The sequence below is a fragment of the Vicia villosa genome, linkage group LG5 (genome assembly GCF_029867415.1).
Source record: "Vicia villosa cultivar HV-30 ecotype Madison, WI linkage group LG5, Vvil1.0, whole genome shotgun sequence".
In the NCBI taxonomy this organism is placed as follows: domain Eukaryota; kingdom Viridiplantae; phylum Streptophyta; class Magnoliopsida; order Fabales; family Fabaceae; genus Vicia; species Vicia villosa.
Window position 1 is genome coordinate 170,569,445 of NC_081184.1, and position 26,458 is coordinate 170,595,902.

Sequence of the window (26,458 nt, forward strand, 5' to 3'; positions counted from 1 at the left end):
GGATTAAATTCCCCTTCTCTAGTCACACCCATCTCGGGATTTCCCACTTAAATGGAATCTTCCAACTCATCAACATCCTCGCTTGGACTCCCCACATTATCAAAACTCTCATTAATTTGTATGAAGTCTACTAAGGGATGTCTTACATCTAAAAAGGACACTTTCAATATTTATATGTTTATCACTTCGGTTCAGGAAGAGACATAACTTATATCATCATCATTAAGAAAATCTACGAACAAATGTCTGTGTTTCCTATACTGGCCATATCTTAAAATAAACACAAGCAACCAAAACGACAAAGGAAGAGAGTGGTGCCTTGAGTATGTGTTGGATTCAAGGGAATAATAAATAGAACCACCAAAGAGCCAAAAATATCGCAAAATCAGAGATATCTAATGAACTAGGAAGATCATTGGAAACATGATGATCCCTTGAAAGATTTAAGAAACATAGTACTTTGAAGCAAAGAAAACCAAAAGAGAAATCAATCACATTCCCTCAATTTATAGGTAGATATGGGGCATTTTGATCTACGACCAAGAATCAATGAAATATCAAAAGATGTGATCAACGACCCAAATTCAACCTTAGATCGATAACGACACTCTAGTACACTCAAACGTTCTAATATCATCGACTCTCTATCTTAGAGGCCTAGGTTGACGTGAGAGACCTCTATAAAAACATCTTAGTGATGAAACGAGTATTTAATGCACGTATTCCTACGACCACTTACCCTCTTTCAAGTGTCTCCCAATTTGCCCAAAAAACTCTTACGATTGTCGCAGAACGTTAGAACAAGACTTTCTTGAGGCTGCTCTCAACAAATTTACAACAATAATTCTAGTTTCACATCCGATAACAAAGACCAACCAAAACGACCCAATAAAATTGGAGAAAAACAAACACCCAATCCAGGCCGATCCACATTGACTATTTGTATAATGCCGATAAATTAATTTAATTGTATCAAATTATTAGAGAGTTCCATTTGCTTAATTAAAATTTTTAAATATTTTAAAGTTCAATCCAATATTATTAGTAACTATTAATTTAAATAGGCTAAATTACAGTTTTGGTCCCCCTGTTTTAGGTTTTTCACGATTTTGGTCCCCCTATTTTCTTTTTAAACAGTTTTGGTCTCCATCCCAATTTTGTCCATGAACAGTGCATGAACAGTACATGTTCGTACATGAACAGTTGCATCAAAATTGGGATGGGGACCAAAACTGTTTAAAAAGAAAATAGGGGGACCAAAATCGTGAAAAACCCAAAACAGATGGACCAAAACTGTAATTTAGCCATTTAAATAATATATTTAATTATTAATTATAAAGTAGAAAGTAGAAACTAATAAATTATTAAGGTGTTATAGGAAAAAAATAAATAATGAATATAAATAATAAAGTATACAAATTAACAAACTCTGGTTGTGCGTTGAAACGCTGTACAGTATTTTGCATACAAACGCTGAGCAATGGCCGGAAAACAGGCGAGCGGCGAGGTTTTACCGGTGAACCTCGCCGGAATGTCAAAGAATCAACTTTACGATATCATGTCTCAGATGAAGGTAACAAACATTGCATACTCTTTTTCACTCTCCACGAACCAATTACTACGCGCTATTGCTAAACCTAACCTTTTCGATTTTGTTTCCGATTCAGAATCTGATCGAGCAGAACCAGAAACAAGCTAGGCAGATTCTCATTCAAAACCCTATGTTGACAAAATCACTTTTTCAGGTTTTTATGCTTTTCCAATTGCTTATACTAGTTCTCAATTGATTGCATTGCATAAGATAAAACCCTAAATTGAATTTTCTAGTGATTAAATGTAGAGCTGTGATTTTCCCCTAGCGCGTTAAGCTTCGGTTATAAGATAAAACCCTAAATTTAATTTTATGAAAGTATGGTTAACGGCAATTATGTAACTTCTTCTTTCAATTGAAAGCAAGGAGTGCTGTTGTGGTATCGTTTTAAGGGTATTATTATTATTTATACATTACATGTTGGAGGAGTAGTAAGGGTGCTCATAACGATTAGCTTTGGAGTGGCTTTGATTTAATATAAACTAGTGTGTTTCACGGGTCCGATGCTGGAGGCTAAAATAAAACATAAGATGAGAGAATGTTTAGATATGCTCTACAGAATATTTGCGTTGTAGTATGTTTTGGCTTGTAATTGGGATTATGTTTGATCTGTTTACAAGTTTTGGCTTGTAATTGGGATTATGTTTGATCTGTTTACAAGTTTTGGCTTGTAATTGGGATTATGTTTGATCTGTTTACAAGTTTTGGCTTGTAATTGGGATTATGTTTGATCTGTTTACAAGTTTTGGCTTGTAATTGGGATTATGTTTGATCTGTTTACAAGTTTTGGCTTGTAATTGGGATTATGTTTGATCTGTTTACAAGTTTTGGCTTGTAATTGGGATTATGTTTGATCTGTTTACAAGTTTTGGCTTGTAATTGGGATTATGTTTGATCTGTTTACAAGTTTTGGCTTGTAATTGGGATTATGTTTGATCTGTTTACAAGTTTTGGCTTGTAATTGGGATTATGTTTGATCTGTTTACAAGTTTTGGCTTGTAATTGGGATGATGTTTATAACTATGCAGTATTACTTAGTGGTAAGTGGTAACTAGGTAGTGTTAACTTTAATTCCTGGATAATGTGTGCATTAGTTAAGGCTGGATTTCATACTCATTACCTTTTCAATCTTCACTTCAGTTTAATATGGATTTACTTAATGCAACATGTTTTATTTAAGTATTGCACAAAGTACAATCAGTGTTATCAAATAGCGATGCCATGGCTGCTATGGCGGATATACATGGCAGTTTTTGGACTAGCCGCAATGGTAAATATAAGCTTATATTGTGGGGTTTTCCGCCATAATTTTCTATAATGGCGTCGCAAAAGCGGTCAATATGACGGGATTTTGGCTCTCTGCCATGGACCGCCATCGACAACACTCTGTACAATTCCACATGACTTTTTTGCCAAAAAAGAAAAAAGTTCTCATGTTTTCAAGGGTATGAAAAAGTGAAAATTGCTTTCCTCAAAAGAACATTTATTTTCTGTCCAATACAGTGATAACAAAAAAAAAACCAACCCGCCTCTTTCTTTTCATACTTTCACCTAGAACCCTATGTTGTTTCACAACCATTTATCATTTCTGATTGCACTAGCAGAGACAGTCTCACAAGAACCCATAGCCAACCGTAAGACATCATGTTCTCCATCAACCCAATGCAAACCCTCTTTTGGTAGATTAATAGAGACACTGTAGTATATTTAGCAGGCCAAGAAAAGACCAGCCCAAAAACCTCAATGTCCATTCCATAAAGATCCTCCATGAAGCAGTGCCGGGCCTAAGCATCTTGATGGGTTCAGTCCAACCCCAGCATATCCAGCATGTCCAGCTATAGTTATAGACACAAATAAGTGCCATGGAGCTTGCTAGCTCATGATTCTGAACATGCACAGATAATTTCCCCGCTCGTCCTTCAGTTTGCATTGTTTGACCATTCTCTACCGAAACCCTGAAACTAGGTGAGTTTTCAATAGGTTTCAAAAAGTGGCAATTCTTGGCTGCAATTTTTTTTCAGATCTGCCACCATCTAGTAATATTTGAATTGGAATATGACCAATTTGTCCTGCAAATCGAATAGACCTCCCACACCTGTACCGCCTCCTTTTATGGCATTCATGGATAGGTGAAGGTCATTTGTAATGATACTCTCAGTCTGTTTTTCCAAGTCAGTTGGTTCAGGGTCTGTTTGTTTGGGCACTTGTTTGAGTAAGACAACTTTTCTTCACAGAAATAACATAGTCCTTTGTCTCTCTCTCCTAAGTTGAATTTCTGCTGCAGACATCATTTTAATGGGTCTGGTTTTGTGCATTTTGGGTCAGCAGTTTGCTAGTAGATGTTGGCAATATTGGCCGTAAATTGGATTTATGTAAGTGTGGTGTTTGCCTGATTTGAGTGGGTTATCAGAGAATTTATGGTGGGTCTGTGTTTGTTGCTGCTGTACTTTTGGTGAAGTTTGTTTGGTGTTTGGTTATGGCATGGTATTTTTCCTCAAAAAAATCCACCGCACGTAATCGTGTTTAGTGTAAGGGACTCAACATCATGACAAATATCCTCTTGTAAGCCCCTCAAGCAACAATCCAGCAGTGGTTTGTTGATCACACTCTCGGAGTGATTGGCTAGGGATGTGAATTTGAAGTAGTATTCCGCTACCATTCCGTTTTTGATCAATTGAAACTGCAGCACGGAGACAGTCATACAGTGATGGTCTGAAATCCAATTCAAGAGCTCTAGTAAATTTCCTCCATAATTGGAACCAAGGAACAATCTCTTAATCCAATTGAGCTGAGGAAACAGTTAATCTCTCCATACCGGGAGTGTTATGATACTAAAAAAATTGCTATGCCTTTAAAATCCATCCGATGGCATTTTTTCCATCAAAATGAGGGAAATCGAGTTTAATGTACCTTACCTGAAAAGCAGGGCAAGATGCCTCTTCAGTTGAATTCACAGAGAGCCATGGTTGGAGGTGGATGAGCTTGGGATTTCTGTAACAGGAGCAAAATGACTTCATTGAGTTTATCTAACATTGCTTCTGGGCTTGTGGTCACTGTTACCAGCGATCAGACCAAGCTTGGTGGCCAACTTCCAGTCGCCGAGTTTGAGCTTGCAGATCTGCATAATTCTTCTCTATTATTTCTGCCTACTTCCATATTCAACTCCTTCAATCTTGTGTTCTTAATGGTATAAATGGAATGCTGCTTCTTTTGTATTAATAACCTCACTTGCAGCAGTGAAAAAACTAGGGAAAAGTACCCAGAAATTGAGATAGGAATGTCAGAGAAGAGAATCAGACGAGAGAGAAGAAAATTAGAGGAAAGAAAAGAGATGCTCTCACATTTCCCCATTTCACTATTTATCCCCTATCATATAATCTGCAAGTAACTTGTTGGCCATTCTGACCCGTATTCCTTTCCTTTTCCTCCACCTTAGCTGCTGACTCACCCACCACACGTGGTGCTTCTGTTACAGTTTAGTTGTATTCTTTGCACGTTATATGCCTCGCTCAGAGCGTATTAATTCATTTTTTAAAACTACCACATTCAATTTTATTATATAGTGGTTTATAGTATTATACAAATTGAAATCATTCTTTACTCTTTAGTGAGCATTCAAATCATTTGAAACTTCTAATAGTTCACTTCTTGATGCCATTGACTATATAGTTATTGAGTTCGATTATTAAATGATGCGAATTTGCTTTATGCTTGACCTCACGACACTACTTGAAAAAGCAAAAATTTCTTTCTACACATGAAGATTTTTTTAGGCTGTCCCATTGCACACATGATGTTTCTATCTATTTCACCAATGTTCTTTGAGTTGGATTTGGTCCCTTTGAAGTTAGATTTTACTTTAGATGGTAAAGTATGACATTTCAACTATTGATATGAAATTTTAACACATCTTTAAAATTTAAACTAATCTCATTTAAATACTATTTCATGGGCTTCAGCCTCCTTAGTTATTTGCTTAACTTTGAGAATTTTTGTCCATTTTATTTTGTCAATCAGGCACAAATCATGCTTGGAATGGTGCAGTCGCCACAAGCGGTATTTCTCTCAATATTTTGATGTCATTTTTCTCAACCTTCTATTGTAGAAATTTACATGTTAAGTAATGTTTGTTTCTAGGTTCCGAAAGCTCAGCCAGTGGTTCCGCAGAACATTCAGCAGACAGTACAGCCAACACAACAGCCAAGCGTTCAGCCTGCCCCATTATTGCCTGGAAAGGGTGGCACACAGGATCAAGCAGGTGTATCTCACACTCATATTCCTCCGAGGAAACACCAAAACCAGCCTTCAGTGCCAGTTTCTTATTCTACTGTTCCTGCAACGAGTCATCAGTCTCAGCCCATGGCTGCACATTCTATGCAGATGCCACAACATCCCAAAGGACATCTGACACCGCAAGTGGCTCCGGCAACTGTTCCACAATCATCACAACTTCCAAAGATACCTCCACCCTCTGTTCATTCATCTTCACAGCCACATCATCCAACACAAATGCCAACTGCCTCTAGTCAGCAACCATTGCAGACACCTGGATTTCCACATATGCCTATGCAACCACCACTGCCACCACAGCTCAGACCACCTTCAGTGCAAACCTTCCATCCCCAATATCCCCCACAAATGGGTGCAAACTTAGGCTTTCAACATGCTGGTGGTGCTTCTCACAATCATCCGCAACCCATGTATCATGTAAGCCAAATATCTCACTTTACAATTTATGATCTAATGACATGTTCAACTATAACAGTATTTGTTGATGAACTTTTCAGCCTGGTGCAAAACCTCCTTCTAATGTTGGATCTGCGTTCCCACTGGGGCAGGCACCACTACAAAATCCGCAATCATCTCAGTCACCTTATCAGGTATGTCAAGATAGAAAATACAACTGATAGTTAGGATTTGAAAACTGCTTTGGTACCATGAGTTAGTGATTTGGCTTTGGGGCATCAAATGGCTTTTATAATGCTTTCCCGTTGCCATCATGAGTTTATGACTCGTCACTTCATTGATTGTTGAAACATGAAACCATAGTTATCTATCCCGATTCCCGAGTTACAGCTCCTGGTAGCCGATTTCAATAACACTATAGTGGGGTGTCAAAAATATATATACAAGATAATAATCTTTACTGTGTTTGTATATAGCACAACTACTGTTGTGGGTGGGTGGGTGTCCATGGAAAATAGGGACTGCTGCAGCTGATATTTTCCCCAAAGAAAATGGAGGGCATGGGTTTTTTTACATTGTGAAGAATACCACCTGCATCAGAACCTAGTTTCTGAGATAGGGACCACAATCACTTCCAGTGCTGAAAAATGTAAGGCTATGAAGTCTTATAGCAGCCAGGCTCTGCTCTGCTGCCATATTACACAGATGAATACCATGGCTGAACGCGAAAAGTTGAAACCAATTAATAACAGAAGATAAAAATGTACACCATTTATTCCGGACAAATGTATCATTTGCCCATTTGATTTTCACAATTGACTTGAGCTCATCGGTTTTGTTTAATTAACTAGTGTGCTGGCATTTGCTTAAAACCAAGTTCATTTTGGTGATTCAACTGAAAGAAGCAAACATAAGTAAAACGGCTTGAAAAGCCGTATCAGTCATGATGATTTTAGCAATACTTTTTGCTTGATAGTATTTGGTTATTCAGGTGCTAAGTCATGCTTGTATGTTAGGTTGGAAATATGCCTTTCGGGTCTGATTTTGGCAGTCAAGCTGGAAATGCAATGCAAATTGATAGAGGGTCTTCTTGGATGCCTGGTCCTTCAGAAAATCTACCACAGCATTCTGGTCCTCCGGGACCACCATCTATGGTTTCTGGTCAGATGGGTGCTGCTAATCAGTCTCTTCGGCCTCCTGCGGTAATCATTGTAAATTAGCATTATTCTCATGAAATTGCCCTGCAGTCTATTGATGTTCTCTCCTTTGTTAAATGCAGTTGACCCCAGATATGGAGAAGGCATTGCTTCAGCAGGTCATGAGTCTCACACCGGAGCAGATAAATCTTCTGCCTCCAGAACAAAGAAATCAAGTGTTGCAACTGCAGCTGATGTTGCGTAAATGATGCAATACGAAAACACACTGGTAGTCCCAGTCCTCTTAATGTAGCATAGATTCTTCTATTATCAATGTTTGAAGTGGTTGCAGGCGATTAGGTTTTATTGGTGATACAAAAATTGTGTAACAAATTATAACCATATTATTTTCTGGATGTTGTCATTTTATGAAGAAAAATTTAGATTAGAGTTAGGACACCACCTTAAATAAAAAGGTCAAGGATAAACACCAAAATGGTTTACTGCAGAATGCTGTTGAATGTGAGATGATGAAGCTCTTCAAGAGCTGTAAAATGTCATCTTCAAAACTTTTTACACTGATTGACTGATCGATATGTGAAATGTTCATTTCAAAAAGGATTTTATGATTTTAAATAGACACCCTAACAGAATAAGTCTGACATTTACGTGAATTTTGAGAGTTTTCAAAATAAATTTTAGGCATTGGTAGGTGAAGAAAATTTCCACGGCCCCTTCTATACTAACTATGCTAAATGTATGTATGTTTAAATATTATTTTAAAATGACTTTTATATTGTTATCATTTTTTGTTAAAAAATAATTTACAAAGATTTTTTTTATTTAAAAAAGTTATAAATAAAAAATTGATTTAAATAGTTTTTCTTAATATTTTATTTTAGCTATTTAACCCTTTTAATATAATTTAATTTGGATAAAGAAATTTAAAAAAAGTAATTAAATTTAAAGTTATTTTGTATAATTTTTCATAAAAATTATTTTTGAAATATAATTTTTTGAAAAATTTGTGTTTAATCTTCAATAATATAAAACATTTAGTATTAAATTATAAAAAACTATAGTATAAATTGAATATTATAAAAAACTATACTATTCAATAATCTTTAAAAAAAATTATAAAAAACTTTTACTATTTAAAAAATAGTTTAAAAATCACATTTAAAAAATAAATATTTAAAGTTAAAACAAATCAGTCTTAAATTTGATAAGTTAGAAAAAAACTAATGCTGTTATGTGTGCATGTTAAAAAAAAAAAATCCAAACTATATACACAAGCACACAGAAATTCGAGAAATATATGGGTTGGTACACTACATTTTTATAATTGCACAACATTATAAATCATGAAATCACAAATATTGCCACACTATTGAGATTTCAAAGCCAATATGATTTCAAAACTTCTTTTACCAACGATTTGAGTGCACCATTCTTCTCGAAATTCTATATACTCATACAAAATGGATAAGACAGAATAACTTCACAACATCTAATAGCATTTACTAAAGTTTGTCTTTAGAAAATTTTTAGACATGAATACACAGTAGTAGGGGTATGGATCCTCTAACTTATTGGTGATAACTTCCCTCTAACTTTGTCTCCATATCTCTCTAAGATTCATCTCTCTTACATCATATTTCCCTCTCCTTTTCTCTTCTATCTCTATCAAAATGGACTAAAGTTAGGGAAAGTTAGTGGTTTCAAAGTTTGGGAGATGTGAGTTATATACTAACACATCACTTTCTCCAGCATTAGTTGACGAGTTCCTGCATAATTAATAGTAAAAATCAAATACAAGAATATTGAAATATGCAGATATATTTTTAGTGAAAAGGAATAAATAGAAGTAAGTTTGTTTACTACAATTATGTTTTCTTGCACTAGATAATATGGTTGTTAAAATCGGGATTTTGATAAAGATCATTAGGGTATAAAAAATGCGTAAATCATAAGATCATAACAAATTGACAAAATTATCGAAATGACTAGGAAGATTAACCTTAACATAAAATTCTCGTTAATTTAATCATCCATAACAAATATTCTATCCAAAATAAACATAATAGAAGACTTTTGATTTGAATTTATATAAATGATAGATGATGGGAAAAAAATTTATTCATTGTATGATTAATAGATACATAATTTTCAGAATTCAGAAGATTTTTATCTGCGGATAATCTTTATTTTAATTCTCAAAAACTCATTTAAAATATTGTAAGCTCAAAAACCCTAAAATATGTGTGCACAATTGTTAAGGGGTCTGAATTCAATTATTTGATAATCGGATCAAAATGGGTAAAAAAAAGGGATAGTTTGATCGGTAGATCCCAGAATTTAAAATCTTTATCTAAGAGTTAGGCGCTCCATCTTTGTGCGACTGAAATAGGTGGTCAGTTGCCAGATCGCAAGACAATTCAATTTTGCAAGTTAGAGCGAGATTCCCACAACCATATAGAAAACTAAGCTTTATTTATATTATCAGTAACAATTAGATTTTTAGTTATATATGCTAATAAATTGTAAGTACTAGTAGAGATTAAAAAAGAAAAGCAAAAAAATGAATAATATTGTTGAGTTATGAGAGTAGTGGTAAATGGCTCTATACCTTAATCAAGAAAATCACAGTAGTGGTTGTTCAAATATAAATGACCATTATCAACTCTGCATGAATCTGTTGACACTGCATGGAATGAAAGTTACAATTTAGAAAGAATTATGCAATCAGTGCGAATAAAGAATGCTGATGAATTCTTCTATTAGCACCGCAAAAGCAACACTTTTCTTAATATCTCTAAATATCTGTATGTTACAACAATTTAGAAGGAGGAAAATGAACAAACCTTGTAGATGGGGCATGTGATTTTGAGACCTTCAATCTGAAAGCCTTTTGATTTCTGATTCTTCTCAACGTTACACTTTTGCAGTTCGATTTTCGGCTTTTCCCGCATCATCTTGAGTCAAGATTGTTGATGTGTGTGTAGTGTGCGATCGAACAAACTTCAAACTTCACCACACACGCAGAAATGGAAAACAAGAGGATTTAGGATGCTGATAATTTAGAATTTTATTTTTGTTGAGCAAAGGAGAAAAGTAAGAGAAACAAGAAGGGTAGGACGTTAAAGAAGAAAAGTTGGTAGAATTTTTCCTTCTCTATTCATGGCAAGTAATACAAAATTAGTGAAAGGTTTGGATTTAAATTCATAGAAAGTATTCACTACTACTTTTTGGAATCAATTCCAATTCTTTTTATGGTTGGAGCAATTTAGAATTGATTCTACAAGTATATAATTGATTTTGACATGTTGGTTCCTTTTAACTAGAGTTGATTTTATTTTTAGGGTTGATTTTAATTGAAGGTAAAATTTATACTTTTTTTAGTCTAAACTTTACTTCTATATTAAATTTTATTATTCATTTTTTTTTGCAAGAATTTATTAAACCAAATTATTTTATCTTTAACTCATTTTTTAGTTAAAATCAGTTTTATAGCACTAATTTACTCCAAATTAACTATTTTTATCGTAGAAACAAACACATACTAAAGCAACAAGTTAATCAATACATTCAGGCTTTTAAGAATAGAAGCAATAATTTGCTTGCAAAAAATTCAAACGTGAATAAAACAAAGACAATGCTATTTTTTTTATTTCTACCTAATTAGTTTTGCTAGTAAGGCATGCATGACTAAATATTATTATTTTAAAAAAAATGAGGGGTCAGGGGTTATATTTTTGATAGATAGTTGTATCATACAATTTCAATTTGAGGAAAGGTTGTTGGTTGGAGTATGTTCCAATTATTCTCAAATTCGTTGACTACAAGGATCATGAGGTATTGTCTGCTTTAAATGTGAGAATATGTCACAGTTTGTCATTTATGAAAAACACATAGTTGAATTGAGAAATATGAGTGTTTTATATAAATTATTCTTATCTCATTTCTCAAACAATGTGAGACTAGTTTGGTGTCTCGAAAATATTGTCTCCTAGTCAAGACTAGTTTGGGCTAGTTTGGGCATATAACGGTCTAGGAGTTGAATATACTTTTAGGGCAAGTTACTTCCGCCCTCTTTCCACTTCCTTCCCCCCATTTTACAGTTTGAGTGATATATATCAACCCGCCTTCAAAGGAGAAATCCACCATCTTCTGTGATGGCGGGTTGACATATTTGCATAAAGGTAGCATAAAACCTATAAGGTTTTGAAAGAAAGAACTGTAAAATGCCGGGAAACCCACCATTTTCCTGGTCAAAGAGATTGAAATCTTAGTCATCCCAATAACTTTCTTCAACTATCATCAAAATCACCTAGATGATAAGCCTTCATCCTCACTCTGTAAAGTACAACCAGCAGATAATCAATTGCCATTATAATGAAAAACCATTTTTGTATGTGGTTGTCAGATGATATACAAACAACCACATACAATACTAGGCATTTCCATACAGATCCCAAAGCTGGTATCTAAATATTCTCTAAGATACTGAACTATAAAAAGGAAAATTGTATTTGCAATTGTCATATAAATGTAGAAACCTCGTGTCGTTGCATGGATGTTGAACACTGCAATGCTTTTGCCTTCATTAAAGGGTTTCTAGGTCGGAGAGTAATTGGCCGCCTATAACTTTTCCCACGATAGTAAATAAGAGAAAATCCTTTGGGAAGTCTGTCTATTGCTGCCAGTATACCACCACTCTTGTATTCCAGTAAACCAGCTATTTCTTCAACAAAAGCAAGGTTTTTTTCTCTTGTTATTAATTTAACAAGCTCTCGATGCCTCCAATGCAAATGCATATTCTCAATGACACCATCAAAAACAACACGTGTACCTACAGAGTATCATAAGCAGCAGTCAGTTTTACATCAATGCAATGTAGCAACTCTGATACATCATACAGCTGAAGATTACCCACCAAGTTGTAAGTACACCTTCATTTTTAAACCAACCACACGGAACATAACACGTTCTTCATCTGTGATTTTTTCCCTCCTATTATCAGGACTAGCTGGAACCAGAGATGCATCTATTTTGACATCGGCCTCTTCATGTATCTAGTGGTGAAAATAAGAATAAATATATATTTTTTAATTAAATGATCATAAGAAAACAGAAATCACACACTTTAAGATATTTCTTTCTATCCTTTGAATGTGCAGTATTATAAATTTATTGAAGTATAAGTTGAAATAAAATACAGCAAGTTGATAACAGCAAACAATCACACATGTACCGCAGTTGTAACACTCCAACTAATTGATATCCTAATTGATTAGATTTGGAAACCTAAATTTCAAGGTACTGATATATAAATAATAATTTAAGACAATAATGACTTCTCAACAGTTCCTCTTGGCATGACACAACATCAATCTGATGGTAATTTGCAGACTAATATATGCATTTAAAAAACTTTTTCCCCTTTAAAGAAAGCTGTTAATGATTTATATTCCAACAAGTATCCTCAATAAAAACATAACTAATTTCTCAACCATGATTAACTTCTTAAGACAAGTAGATACTTACAACAACTAGTTTGCGTTCCATTTTTTTCATAAGCCTAACATTACTCGCTTCAGCAGCCTCTTTCATCATCTTCTCACATTCTACAGGTGATACTTCCCCTCCCCGGAATGCTTGAGCCTCATTGAACTCATATGACAATCCTGCTTGGGTATTTATTTCATTTTCCCCAGTTACATCAATAGCTCTGCATCGCACCTTCTTCTGAACATCCTGCACCTGTTTCATCAATTGCTGTCTTTCCGATAAAATGGCAGCCACATTAGCTGGAACGAAATCCTTCCCGCGATATATTACAATGTAATATTTATTCCTTAGCAGCAAGGTACCTCCTGTTAATTTCTGGACCAGAGAAAATACTTTTCAAATCAATTAATAGAATTACTGTATTATTCTCATTTCTTAGAATTTTGACTTGGGAACAAAAGAATGCACCATGTTACCATGGGGGTACTTTGAAGAACTTATCTAGGCTTATCCTATCTTATGTTACAAACAATTAGGCAACTGTTTGGAAGGGCTTATATATAAATAGCTCACAATATGACCGAAAGTTGTTTTTCCGCTTATGTGAAGCTTACACTCTTTCCCACGATATATTACAATGTAAGACTTATTCCTTAGCAGTTGGTTAATTTCTGGACCAGAGGAAAAACTTTTCAATTCAATAAAACTGCTGCATTATTCTCTTTCTTCAGAATATAGTGAGATCATGACAAGGGAGCAAAAGAATGCACCATTGGACCATAGGCCCGGTGGGGGTGATTGGAAGGGCTCCCAATTTCCATTAAAACAAAATTCTAAACATCTCTAACTATGAACCTATTTTTTTAATCTTAAAAAAAAATACTGTAATTTTAAAATCAGATTAGCCACTAAACATGAACATGTCATACTTCAAAAACCAGCTATGCATCTTCATTAAAAAGTATTCCAAAGAATCGAATCCTGGCAAGCACTAGAGGAGAGGGGAGGAAAATCTGAATAAATAGGGAAAACCTGGACGACTATCTCGCTGTTTCTGACGCCCAATGCGCTAACTCTGGCTGCATTTTCCGGCAGTTGAGTTCAGTGGCGACTCCAATCCAACTTGTTTATATGATACAGCGGAAAAGCTGCTGAGTTTTTTATTTTAGGTTTATTAATTGTTAAAATATGTTTATGTTTAGTTTTGTGTATATTTTCTTTGGTTTTTTATGGAAGGGCTCTTATCTTATGTCGTAAGTACCAACTACCAAATAAAAGCATAGCCAAAGCTTTTGAAGACTCTTAATTGTAACATTCTAAAAATCGCTTTCACAATTTTTTAAATGAAGCTCTGCAGCCTATTACACAGTTTTGATTCAACAGTCAGTACTAGTACTTGTAATTTGATGCATTCAGCTTCACACACAAAACTTCACATGCAATCAGCACCAAATAGGGAACTGTAGATAACAAACCTTCAACTCCAGAGCCATCAGTTCATTGTTGGTATTCTGGACACCAAGCTTGACAGCAATCTTTGCAACCAAACTTTTCTCCCAAAGCTTAAGAATAGCACATGCTAGACCTTGAAGATTTCTATTTCTCCCTTCATAAAGATCAAGGCAATATTCATATCAGCAAATGGAAAGACAAATTCAATAAACTAGTTTGGCAGACGAGTCTTGCTTACCCAAGGCAAAATGACAAGGAAGAGCTTTGGCAAGTTTCAGCATTTTTGCGTGCTCGTCGTTGGTGAGTCGCGGATGCATTTTGGTGGGAAGAAGCCTAAGAGGTGTTGTGTAACCAGGAACTATAGGGGAAAGCAAATCGGCATCAACAGGAAGTATTCCTGTACCCCACCAATCAACAAAACGAGGACCCAAACCATCAAGCATCCGGTTAAACTCCATCTCCTCGGGCGTCATGTTATCATGCTGTTGTTGATTCCACACAACCGATTCACTCTTTGAATTATGTTTGGTATTGGTTGTTGGCCCTTGATAGTTGTCTCCGCGATACACCCACATAACACTTCCTGACCTCCATATAACTATTCCTCCGGTTCGACGCTGTACAAATCTACAAGATTAGAGTTGACAAATTATTCAACACAAAAAAAATGCTATAATCTTACTAGTAGTACCAACACTATAATTCAATACAATAATAAATGTTTATGTGTGCAACTTGGTTTTAAATTACAGTCCGCAACCGCAATATTGCTAATGCGGTAGTCTCCGCAACCTATGAAGCATGGACACCCCAAACACCACCCCGGCACCGACACAGGGACACCAGTAACAAATCGAAAAAATGAATTAAACGTAATCACAAGTGTCGGTGCAGGGTGCAGGTGTCCGACCACACTGTCCACCTTTTTTTAGAGGTGTCGGTGGTACATAGCTGCAATTGCATTAGTCCACAATCACTGCGTGGATTAAAATCATTAATCATGTGACCGAACGCCATTAGAAATTGCATCAGACAATTTCTGCCATGTTTAGTCAGGTATTTTGATCAAAACTCAAAATACCAAAACTCAAAATCTCATAGATGAGGATGATGAAAAAGAAGGAAGAAAGTGAGGTACCTGAACGATGTTATGAGCAAGGTTCATATTCTGAGAAAGAAACTCATGAAACTTGAGCTTCACCAACTCATTATTGTTCCACTGATGATGAATTTTGTGTAGGACGGGACGCGTGAGACCAGATTTAGGGATACTAATTTTCTCCTTCAGATGCATTCCGATTGTTCGCAATCGATTCAGTTCTTCTTCCGCCAAACACTGTGCCATCACTTCGTTCTTCTTCTTTTTCTTCTTCAATACCCTTTCTTCGTTGTTCTCCGATGGAAAAATCGCGTCATCGGAGCAAAGCCATTGTCGCTGCAAAAATTGATGTGGCGGTAGGGTTCGGGTAGGTTCATCGTGATGATGATTGGAAAGTTCGGATAAAGTGCGAATGCGGAGAAGGATTCTGTCGATGGCGTTGTTGTTGAAATTGCGATTGCATTGGGTGGTATCGTGGTTGGAGAGAGAAGAGAAAGAAAAAGAGTTGAGAATGGAAAGTGTGAATTTGAATTTGGATTGAAAAGTGAGAGGGTTCAAATTCAGTGTTGATGATAGCTTCATTGATTGATACACTTTCGAACGTCTTCTTGGGTTAACCTTTCACTTCTTAACTAGTAGGAAACCCCTGCTATCCCATGGGTCTGGCGGGACGGGTCTGGCGGGACTTCAGATTACATGTACCTAATTATGACTTGAAAAGTTCTTTTATATATATCAAACATATATATTTAACCAAAATGCAACCCAAACTTAGTCATGTTAATCTCAAAAACTTAATAGTTAACAACAAAAGTGCTAATAATACATCTAAACTTTTAGCTCTTTAAATATAACAATAAAATATATAGATGATACAATCTTCAAATACTATATTCTTAAATTATCAGAACCAATCAGTAACAAAGCCTGCAGCATATACCTGCATAGTAAAATGCATAAAATAAGATTTATATTTATCAAAACTTTGGAATTAAAAATAAATAAAGTGTGTAACATATATAGATACAAAGAATGAGTAACATTAATATATTTATAACTTATAATCATTTATCAAATTTTAATTCACGTGTTAGGAATATCAAACATGATATAACTTATTATGTCGTTCATAAATATTCACGTAATTTTAATTATATATTAATAATATGTATCAACTTCATATTTATAATAAATCGTACCATTATTTTTATAACTTCAATTTTATAAAACAGTAACAAAAAAATAGTTAAAAGATAGATATTAAAATGATCAATCAATAATTGGTATCTAGATACGTTCACATCTAACCGTCAATTATTTTTATAACTTCAATGTTATAAAACAGTAACAAAAGAAATAGTTAAAATATAGACATTAAAATGATTTGTCAATAACTGTATCTCATAGATACTTTCACATCTACCCGTCAATTCAGATGAGTTAAGTTAAGAAATCCCAGTTGAATCCAAATTTGTTAATTCTTATAAAAATTTAAATCTATTTAAGATATTAGCCCATTTTCCCTAATATAAAATGTATGCCAGCTCCCTTCAAAAGGTTAAAAGTTTCTACATTTAATGCATATTATTATAACATTAAAAATATAATTTATAAGTTTAAAAAAAAATATAATTTTAATTAAGAAATTAAACATAGTTAGAGAATATAATTTATTAAAACTATTTGAGATATTAGCTCAATTTTTCAAACCTAAAATCTATGACAGCTCCCGTCAAAATGATCTGTCAATAACTGTATCTCATAGATACTTTCACATCTAGCCGTCAATTCAGATGAGTTAAGAAATCTCTGTTGAATCCAAATGAGTTAATTCTAAAAAAAATTAAACTTATTTAAGATATTAGCCCATTTTCTCAAATATAAAATGTATGACAGCTCCCGTCAAATGCTTAAAAGTTTCTACATTTAATGCATATTATTATAATATAAAAAATATTATTTATAAGTTTAAAGGAATATAATTTTAATTAAGAAATTAAACATACTTAGAGAATAAATTTTATTAAACCTATTTGAGATATTAGCTCATTTTTTCAAACCTAAAATGTATGACAGTTCCCGTCAAAATAATCTGTCAATAACTGTATCTCATAGATGCTTTCACATCTACCCGTCAATTCAGATGAGTTAAGAAATCTCAGTTGATATTATGTGTACTAATTAAATAAAATGATAATATATAATTGTAGAAATGTAAAAAGAATGACAATTTTCTATTTTTCATAATAAGTTTATGTATGTTTCTATCATAATTGTCTCATGTTCTCTTATCATATACAAATATTTACAACACTTTTTAGTATAAATGATAATTTTATCATAGAAAAAATTAACATTTTTTAATAAATTGAAATTTTAATATAATTTATTATAATTTAATAGTAGTTTTAATCATAGTTAATGCATTACTAAATTTTAAAAAGAAAAACTTAAATAAAACTTTAGTAAATGACTACAATATTTATTTTAGTAATAAAGTCTATGTACAAACATCTTAAACGGATTGATTTGCAAAAAAAAATATTAAATTAATCATGATTGGAATTTTGCAATATCTTTTGTTGGATAATACTCTTTCTAATTAAATGTAAATTAACTATCAACATCTTTTACTATTAAACACAATAATTAGAAGATTTTAAAATTAAATTAATGTATTATTTAATTGTAGATTTTAATATGTAAACACAATATTTGAAAATATAAAAAATATTAAATACAATAGTTATGAAAGTGGACATATTAGACGTGATATCGTTTCATTCTTTTTGTTTTATTTTAGAGATATCTTTCCATTAGTTACAATAATTCAAATTTTATAGTCAAACTTTATTTTCCATATTTTTAAGGAATCTATTTATTTTACGCAAACTTTTCGATATACCATTTATCATCATATTCATAACTTCATAACCAAAACTAAAAAAAAACTTAATTCAAAGTAAAAACAATCCTCAAACAAAAAGAAAAAAATAGAATAATAATAATAATAATAATAATAATAATAATAATAATAATAATAATAATAATAATTTGCTTATGTTTTTATTAAAGTAATAATAATAATAATAATAATAATAATAATTTGCTTATGTTTTTATAATAATAATAATAATAATAATAATAATAATAATAATAATAATAATCTAACACGCGGTCAAAACGGAATTGAAATATAATAATTACTAATAGAGAGTACAGTTAATAATAATTTATTAATGACAAACTTAATTGAAATTTGAAACGGTTTTTTTAGAGTATCCTGGAAATTTCACCTTTTTTTCTTGAAAAGAGAAAGGGTGATAAGTATCACACAACTTTCTAAATTCTATTTTAAAAATTTAAAACATGATAAATACCATCCAACTTTTCAAATTCAATTTTAAAATGTATTTTTAGTAGAAATATTTTCGGTAAATTATTTTTTTAGAAGAGCTCGATTCCGAACCATTTCATCATGAAATATTCCATATGAACATGATTTTATTCCCAACCATTTCATCATGAAATATTCCATATGAACATGATTTTATGCTTAAATGAAAGTCACCACTTGAAGCAAAATAGTAACTAAGCCGCCATTTTTGTCCAAGTAATAATTGAAAATAGTTGAAATAAAAAATAACAAAATAAAAAACTTTCTCTCTGCATACCAAATACGATGCTCAACCTCTCTTAGATAATACTTAAGCCCCAATCGGAAACTTCTTAATCCACACTACAATTATACTATCTTCTTAAAATATTTTTAATATAATTATACATTTATATTTATTTAATATATGATAAATTCTTTAATAATTTACTTTTTTTATATAATTATTTATTTAAAAGTTATTAGAAAACTATGGTGTGCAGCATAGGATAAATATTAATGTGAACAGGTATCCACGATGGTGATGATGAAAAAGAAGGAAGAAAGAGAGGTACCTGAACGATGTCATGAGCAAGTTTCATATTCTGGGAAAGAAACTCATGAAACTTGAGCTTCACCAACTCGCTATTGTTCCACTGATGATGAATTTTGTGTAGGACAGGACGCGTGAGACCCGATTTAGGGATACTGATTTTCTCCTTGAGATTCATTCCGATTGTTCGCAATCGATTCAGTTCTTCTTCCGCCAAACACTGTGCCATCACTTCGTTCTTCTTCTTTTTCTTCTTCAATACCTTCTCTTCGTTGTTCTCCGATGGAAAAATCGCGTCATCGGAGCGAAGCCATTGTCGGTGCAAAAATTGATGTGGCGGTAGGGTTCGGGTAGGTTCATCATGATGATGATTGGAAAGTTCGGATAAAGTGCGAAAGCGGAGAAGTATTCGGTCGATGGCGTTGTTGTTGAAATTGCGATTGCATTGGGTGGTATCGTCTTTGGAGAGAGAAGAGAAAGAAAAAGAGTTGAGAATGGAAAGTGTGAATTTGAATTTGGATTGAAAAGTGAGAGGGTTCAAATTCAGTGTTGATGATAGCTTCATTGATTGATACACTTTCGGTTAACCTTTCACTTCTTAATTAATTAGCTCTTCAATTCTGTCTTTCAAATGCATGCATTCATTTGTATTGTGCCCATGCCTCCATGGAGTTTAATATATAATTACTTTGATCAGATAATAAAATATAATATTATTATTACAATCATCAATGCTTCAGTTATGTATACTATAAACATGTATAAAATCTGTCCGTGACTATTCTTACAAGCTGTATTTTACATTTAATACATAATAAGTCAGATTATAACAATGTTAAATAATGGTAGAATGCTGATAAGGATCAATTTCCACTTCTGCTAAGAGAAGAAGAAGAAGAAGACTTGATGATCTCTTTGCCGAGTTCATTTATTTTGCTGATGAGAAGCATTTGTTCGGTCTCCAACTGGGCTATATATCCTTCTTGTGTATCCTCTAGAGTTTGTAACTCGCTCAAACTTGTAGACAACTCTTCCAGATTTCCTTCCTCTATTAAACACCGTATCTTTTTCGTCATCTCCTTTATCTGATATATATCGTTCAGTTTCAACAGTATATATGAGAATAAAAGAACAAGTGGAATTGTTCAAAATTCTGAATGCAAGACAACCTTACCTGGCTAGGAATCTTGTGTAATTTAGTCAAAGAATGTTCAGAATCTAGAGACTGTCTCGTTTGCATCTCTGGAACTTTTCTTGTGATTTGGATGTGAATCTCACCACTTTTCACTCCTTGGAGAGGTATCCACTTGTCAGACGTTTGGTTCGGAGGAAGCCCTTGATATTCTACAACACATTCACCTATACATGATGTGGGAAGGAAATCATTATGGTCTTTAACATGCAGTATCATGGGACTTCCGTCGTCTTGGAACTCTAAGGTCTGGTCCCAACGAGGGTTCAGAGTTTTGTGTACAACCTACCGGATAATAATGTCACAGTAAATTAAGCATTACAAATGCGAAACAAATAATAACAGTTATGTGATCAATCAAATGTGTCATGTCAGTATAACACAATAAGCAGATACAAGGACAATGATTTATCCAAGAGGAACTTCGGATGAAGTTTTCTAACCTTTGTTCTTTTCTTCAAGTTTCCATAGGTTACCCTCACATAAGGATCACTTGTCCCTCTAAGATCAGCAGCAATAAGATCTCTTGCTTCAACAAGAACAATTTCGATCCAACCATTGGCCGTGCCCGAAGCTGGACCCTATGTTCATTCCAAATGAGTTGGGGTTTTAAGAAGAATTAACATGCCAGAGTTGTGAAAATTCAGCTTTGCGCATTATTAAGAGAATCATTATTTTCCGGTTAAACAAGCATACCTTTGATCCCTCTTTGCTGTCCACCCTAATTGCTTCTATTTTAAGTCTTAATTCACCAGAACTAACTCCTTCAAGTGGGATCCATACATCCCTGATTGACCCTTCCACGAGTCCTTCCAAATTTACATGTGCACTACCAATGTTTTCGTCTCCGAAAATTTCTTCACTAAAGCATTTCACAATTAGGTATTCATCACCATTTTTCTCATCTACTTCAAAAGTTTCATTCCAGACAGGAGTTGAAGTAGTAGGAGGGGGAGCAATATTTGTTTTCACAACAACCTTAACAGATTATCAATAATAGAATCAGCTAAAGTGTTATTATGAACTTACATTGCATCAAAGTACATGTCAATACAAATATATTAGAGACCTCAGTTCATCAATATACGTCAAAGCAGTAAGATTTAAAATGTCAAACAGACAACCAGTACCTCTCACCTTTCCATACTGTAACTTAACGTAAGGGTCAAATTTTCCAAATCTGTCACTCGCAGCTAGATCCTTTGCTTCGACTACAGTTATCTTAAGTTTCCTTCCAGTTTTTGAAAGAAGATTTGATGATCCCTTTAGTGATTTCTGAGAACTGGCACTGAGGTTGGTCATGCTATGAGAACCATCAGAAAATTGCCACTCTTTTACTACAATTTTCACCTTTAACTGAAAAAGTGAATCAAAAGAGTTAAGAAGGACGAAACATTCCATTTACTAAATTTTATTTTCATTAGAAAAAGGTATAACTACTTTTATTTTCAAGAGGGAAAATGCTCTGTGAGGACAATTTCATAGTGACTGAATCATGAAAAGTGCGTTAGAATTTAGAACAGAAAGAATAGAACACTATGCCACACAAGTATCTGTAACATTAAAAGAGTGCTTGACTTAGAAATCACAAAATACAAACAATTTGATACAACTTACAACCATAGGATAACAAAATGCTATTGCAGTTTCAACTTACAAGCATTACTCCAGAAAGCCTATTAATATGAATCTCTACCACTCCATTTTAAATATATAAAAAACCATATTATTTTACATCGACCGAATTAAGCTTCTAGGAGAATTTTGTGGCCATACAAAAGAGACATGGTATACTTAATTCATGTAGTCAGATTCTTGTTTCTTAGTACTTGAAGAGCGTATGTGTTCTAATCAGGAAAGAAGAATGACAGTATATGGTTAGATGTGTTAAGAATCTCACATAGGACAATATATGATTTGAATATGTGTTTATAAGTGGAGACAATCCTCATCTTACAAGCCGGTTTTGTAGGGATGAGTTAGGCTCAACCCACACATTGTAACAAGATGAAAATCAAACAATACTAATGTAAGATAACAAAATTGTATCGACCCTAAAGCAAAGAAAGCTTGACAGATGGGCATATATTGTACCTCTGCTGAGTTGGTCCCCTCAAATGGGACAATCATTTCAACTTCCTCTCCACAAAGTTTTGCATGTTTAGCTATTACACCAGAATCTGGCCCTATTGCCCACACTATTGTCGAATCATCCTCCACGTGCTTCATCTTCACATAGACAAAGAAATAGGTTAGCTTTAAATGGTATATATCATAAGCTTTACTACATCGGTGTTAAAAATTAAATTTATTGTCCATAAAACAAATGCTTATTGACAGCCGATTAATAATCTTATTGCTAGCACACAAAAACAAACGTCTATGAGGTGACAGTACCTTAACTTCGCAACATGCTAAGTAGTCATACTTCACACTGTTGGGGGGGCACTCGTAAAGATTGAAGCGAACTATTCCTGTATTATCATGTAAAACCATATTAAATGTTGTATCCCATCTTGGAGCTGAACCAGGGCTCACACCTGTTCTCCTTGTCAGCTCCTCTGCTTCTACTTCTATAAATGTCTGTAAGTCCTTGTCACTCAAGTTGTCTTCTAAACAGTCATTGGTTGTGCCATTTTGTTGCCTCCCCTTGAAGGAACTCCTAGAAAGTCTGTTTGCGGAAATCACTGAAACATATATCATGCCACCAACAACATGTTTCCTTAAATCAACTACAGGCAAACTGAAGCAGCGGCGTCTAGGCTCCACCATGGTCTTTACCAAAGTGTCAGTAAAAAGTTTAACCTGAATGAAAGGTCACTACTGTTACATGAAACATCATATGATACTACATGGGAAAATTCAGAGAGAAAGCTAGCAAATGACACTTGAAACACCAGGGAATATTCAAAGATTAAATGAGCATATGTTGCAAAATAAGAAATGGACACAATTTTTATAGACAACAGATTCAGATTCACTTTTTTCAAATGGCACCAAAAATTATAGACATCAAATTTTTCTCTGAATTTTGACAAATTAGATTCTGTGAAACATACCAGCCAAGGAGAAACACCAGGCAACTCAGTGGCGGATTGGCTGCCTCCACTTCCAAAGGCAATTCCTATTCTAACCTCAGGTGTTGATACGAATGAGTACAAAAGTGCTTTTCCATCTAAAATTGGTGTCACAAGAAGCTGCAAATATAATGGAAACGAATAGGTTATGAAAAAGGACATGCAGTGCCTCAGAACATAAGGAATGTATCAACACAATAATTTCCTTCAAAACTGCAGTGTACAGGTAATCGCACTAATAGATGTATATTAAGACTCAACCTAAGCTTCTAATTTGTTTATATTTTTGCTACATCATTTAATATAGATAGCTTTAGTGCATGTCAACGAATCATAAAAGCAAAGGGTGTTATTTCACATACATCGCCCTTAATATGAAGACTATTAATCACAATTCTGGCAGCACCAACGGAAAGCTTAGCAACCATCAAAATGCTCATCTCACTTGTGTCCCAATCAAAACCCATTTTCAGGACTCGCTGTTAATACCAATAGAATTCTATATTAAAAAGGCATTCGTCATAGACCTTAAATAAACAAAGCATCTATAAAGTTGTATAGAAATTTCAAATGACAACTGAATTGTGATGCAAAGTAAAACCTGATCACCAGAGGTTGACCATCTAACCCCATGAAGGCCCAAACTGGGAGGGCGTGATCCAAGTGAAAATTCCTGCACATCAACTCTTTCCTGCAGAAATTATTTCTTTAGTATATTGAAACGAATGTTCAAACTTTTTTTTACTAAACAAATGAGTAACTCTTCCACGTATAAAAACGAATGTTTTGTTACTTACTATAAATCTTGGTTTCCGCAGCTTTAAACGTTTCTGAGACACAAGAAAGACAAAATTGATGAGTTAATTCCCCACTCATTGAAGCAATTTTCTCATGTATGTCATAACTTCAAATGTGCAATAAAAGAGAGGGAAAGTTCACCTCTACTATGGCTGATAACCTATTTGAGAGCTTAGGATTAAAATAGTTGGACCAAATTTGCGTCAACAGTTGATTCAACCATTCACATTGTTCCAATGTTGTAACAGGCTATATAATGCATGTACAAAGAAAACAAGTTGAAATCAGCATCACAGAGCGCAGTCATGAGAATAACAAAGGGAGAATTTAGCGAAAAAATACCGAGGTGTTGACTATGATACGATTCCATTTCTTGTTCAAGTCCTCCTCAAGTAGTTTCCTCTGGTAATTCCCATACTGCAAAACAAAGACCAACACAACAACAAAATTGATGTTAATTCAATAAATTAGCACATGAAGAAAGAAAGAAAGAAAGAGAGATTGGTTACTTGTGAAGAAGCCCAAAGAGCAAGTGCAAGTGGGAACCAATTGGAGAAAGAGAAGAGGCATTTGTGAATAAAGCAAGCAATGAAAATGAGAATGAGAAAGAATGAAATCCGTGAATTGTTGTTATCCTTCAACTTTAACAACTTGACTGAAGCTTGTTCCAAATTCTTACTACTAGTCCTCATTGAGAAATTCAGAAATTGAAAAAGGAAAGATAGCATAGCAAGAAATGCATATTAATGGAATACTATTTTGTACCTAATTTGAGTGACACAAAGAAAAGGTACCCAATTTTTTAGAGAGAGAAAAAAAAACAGAATTCTGTGGTTGAGAATTTGTTCTTGGGTTCCATAATCAGTGTCTTGGAACGGAAAAAATTGTCTCCTTAAGTTTATTTTTCTAATTATTTTATTCGTAAATGTCGGTGATTAATTCGTTAGACGGTTAGAGGAGTGACAAATATCGGTGGGAAGTTACTTATTTTTATTTAATGACGATGCTAAGTAGTCATAATATTACATGCATTGATGGTTGAGTAAGTATTTGATTTTAACCACTATCTGTACTAAATGAGTAAGTATTGCTACTCATTGTAAGACGAATAGAGTAGCAATAGTACTAGACTAGGGGTGTTCGCGGTTTCGGTTTGGATTGGTTTTACGAAAAAACTCATCTGATCCAAAAATAAATTTATTTGTGGTTTGGATCGGTTTTGGATGATATGTTAAAAAAATTTAATTTGATCCGATCCAATTTAATGCGGTTTAATTTGGATCGGTTTTTGAATATCCAAATTATAGATTATATTTTTACTAATATTATAAAAATACTAATAAATCATAGATTTAGATATAATATATATCATATAGTATATTAAAAGTTAATATTATAAAATAAAAATGATCAATTATAGTTGAAATAAATAAAATAATAAAAATAAATAGATTAAACTAAGCTAATAGATAAGATAAAAAACTTAATTATTATATAATAATAAATTTATGTAATTTTTTATATTAATAAAAAATAAATAAGTATAAAATACATATACATGCAGTTCGGTTTGGTTTTGGATCGATTTTGAAAATTCAATCCGAAACCCGATCCGAACCGCGCGCTTCTCACAAAATAGCATCCAAACACATCCAATAAATTTCAGTTTTTTATGGTTTACAATTTGTTTGGATTGATTTGCAATTTTTATTTGGATTGATTTGGATTTGAACACCTTTATATCTAGATGCTCGTTTGTTTCTCGGGAGTTCACCCTCTAATCCAAGCTTAACAAGATAGTGATAAGTAGTTTGGGAATAATATTCAATGCTAATGTAATGTGATGTACCAAAGTGATAGAGAATAAGCACATCTTCCAATTTCCTTTCTCTTTTATTTTTTATTTCCTATTTCTTTTGCACATTTAGTTCCCCTGTATAACTTAGTTGAAAATATATTTATACTTAATTTCTTTCTTTTTGAAAAT

General features: G+C 33.5%; 4 protein-coding genes across 5 annotated transcripts; 1 reads left to right on the top strand and 3 right to left on the bottom strand.

Annotated features, from left to right (window-relative positions):
• The first annotated feature begins 1,412 nt into the window (after positions 1-1,412).
• Positions 1,413-8,111, top strand: LOC131603900 (proline-rich extensin-like protein EPR1). Its single transcript, XM_058876359.1, has 7 exons — positions 1,413-1,573; positions 1,668-1,745; positions 5,609-5,647; positions 5,729-6,298; positions 6,379-6,471; positions 7,294-7,479; positions 7,557-8,111. The coding sequence occupies exons 1-7, from the start codon at positions 1,481-1,483 to the stop codon at positions 7,680-7,682; spliced, it is 1,185 nt and encodes a 394-aa protein (XP_058732342.1). The 5' UTR covers positions 1,413-1,480; the 3' UTR covers positions 7,683-8,111.
• Positions 8,112-8,847: 736 nt separating this feature from the next.
• Positions 8,848-19,563, bottom strand: LOC131603902 (CRM-domain containing factor CFM3, chloroplastic/mitochondrial-like). 2 transcript variants are annotated; one of them, XR_009284545.1, is made up of 11 exons: positions 19,427-19,563; positions 15,515-16,415; positions 14,615-14,993; positions 14,400-14,530; positions 12,961-13,299; positions 12,350-12,488; positions 11,973-12,265; positions 11,674-11,769; positions 10,278-10,441; positions 10,043-10,117; positions 8,848-9,200 (listed from the first exon to the last, which is right to left on the bottom strand). XR_009284545.1 is itself a non-coding variant. In XM_058876361.1 (8 exons), the coding sequence occupies exons 2-8, from the start codon at positions 16,055-16,057 to the stop codon at positions 11,740-11,742; spliced, it is 1,854 nt and encodes a 617-aa protein (XP_058732344.1). In that variant the 5' UTR covers positions 16,058-16,415; positions 19,427-19,563; the 3' UTR covers positions 11,286-11,739. The 2 variants fall into 2 exon arrangements, 1 of the variants encoding a protein (XP_058732344.1); XM_058876361.1 differs by lacking the exons at positions 8,848-9,200; positions 10,043-10,117; positions 10,278-10,441 and having other exon boundaries at positions 11,286-11,769.
• LOC131603903 (CRM-domain containing factor CFM3, chloroplastic/mitochondrial-like) lies at positions 18,592-19,969 on the bottom strand. The gene has a single exon (XM_058876362.1). The coding sequence runs from the start codon at positions 19,967-19,969 to the stop codon at positions 19,334-19,336; it is 636 nt and encodes a 211-aa protein (XP_058732345.1). The 3' UTR covers positions 18,592-19,333.
• A 159-nt stretch (positions 19,970-20,128) lies between these two features.
• LOC131603901 (synaptotagmin-5-like) lies at positions 20,129-25,328 on the bottom strand. The gene is made up of 14 exons (XM_058876360.1): positions 24,981-25,328; positions 24,814-24,888; positions 24,613-24,720; positions 24,471-24,503; positions 24,275-24,364; positions 24,036-24,152; positions 23,656-23,793; positions 22,994-23,401; positions 22,691-22,825; positions 21,734-21,952; positions 21,293-21,574; positions 21,040-21,177; positions 20,579-20,881; positions 20,129-20,489 (listed from the first exon to the last, which is right to left on the bottom strand). The coding sequence occupies exons 1-14, from the start codon at positions 25,197-25,199 to the stop codon at positions 20,268-20,270; spliced, it is 2,487 nt and encodes an 828-aa protein (XP_058732343.1). The 5' UTR covers positions 25,200-25,328; the 3' UTR covers positions 20,129-20,267.
• Between the last annotated feature and the right edge of the window lie 1,130 nt (positions 25,329-26,458).

Bases quoted from the DNA above. Each gene is read 5' to 3' on its own strand.
- LOC131603903 (XM_058876362.1), bottom strand. From the start codon at position 19,969: ATGAAGCTATCATCAACACTGAATTTGAACCCTCTCACTTTTCAATCC.
- LOC131603902 (XM_058876361.1), bottom strand. From the start codon at position 16,057: ATGAAGCTATCATCAACACTGAATTTGAACCCTCTCACTTTTCAATCC. The intron at 14,531-14,614 runs GTAAGCAAGACT...ATCTTTATGAAG, and splicing joins TCCTTGTCATTTTGCCTTGG to GGAGAAATAGAAATCTTCAA. The intron at 11,770-11,972 runs GTTTCTACATTT...TGTACTTTACAG, and splicing joins CATCCATGCAACGACACGAG to AGTGAGGATGAAGGCTTATC.
- LOC131603900 (XM_058876359.1), top strand. From the start codon at position 1,481: ATGGCCGGAAAACAGGCGAGCGGCGAGGTTTTACCGGTGAACCTCGCC. The intron at 1,746-5,608 runs GTTTTTATGCTT...TTTGTCAATCAG, and splicing joins TGACAAAATCACTTTTTCAG to GCACAAATCATGCTTGGAAT. The intron at 6,299-6,378 runs GTAAGCCAAATA...TGAACTTTTCAG, and splicing joins ATCCGCAACCCATGTATCAT to CCTGGTGCAAAACCTCCTTC.
- LOC131603901 (XM_058876360.1), bottom strand. From the start codon at position 25,199: ATGCTATCTTTCCTTTTTCAATTTCTGAATTTCTCAATGAGGACTAGT. The intron at 24,365-24,470 runs GTAAGTAACAAA...TAATTTCTGCAG, and splicing joins TGCGGAAACCAAGATTTATA to GAAAGAGTTGATGTGCAGGA. The intron at 21,575-21,733 runs GTGAGAGGTACT...TAATCTGTTAAG, and splicing joins TTAAGTTACAGTATGGAAAG to GTTGTTGTGAAAACAAATAT.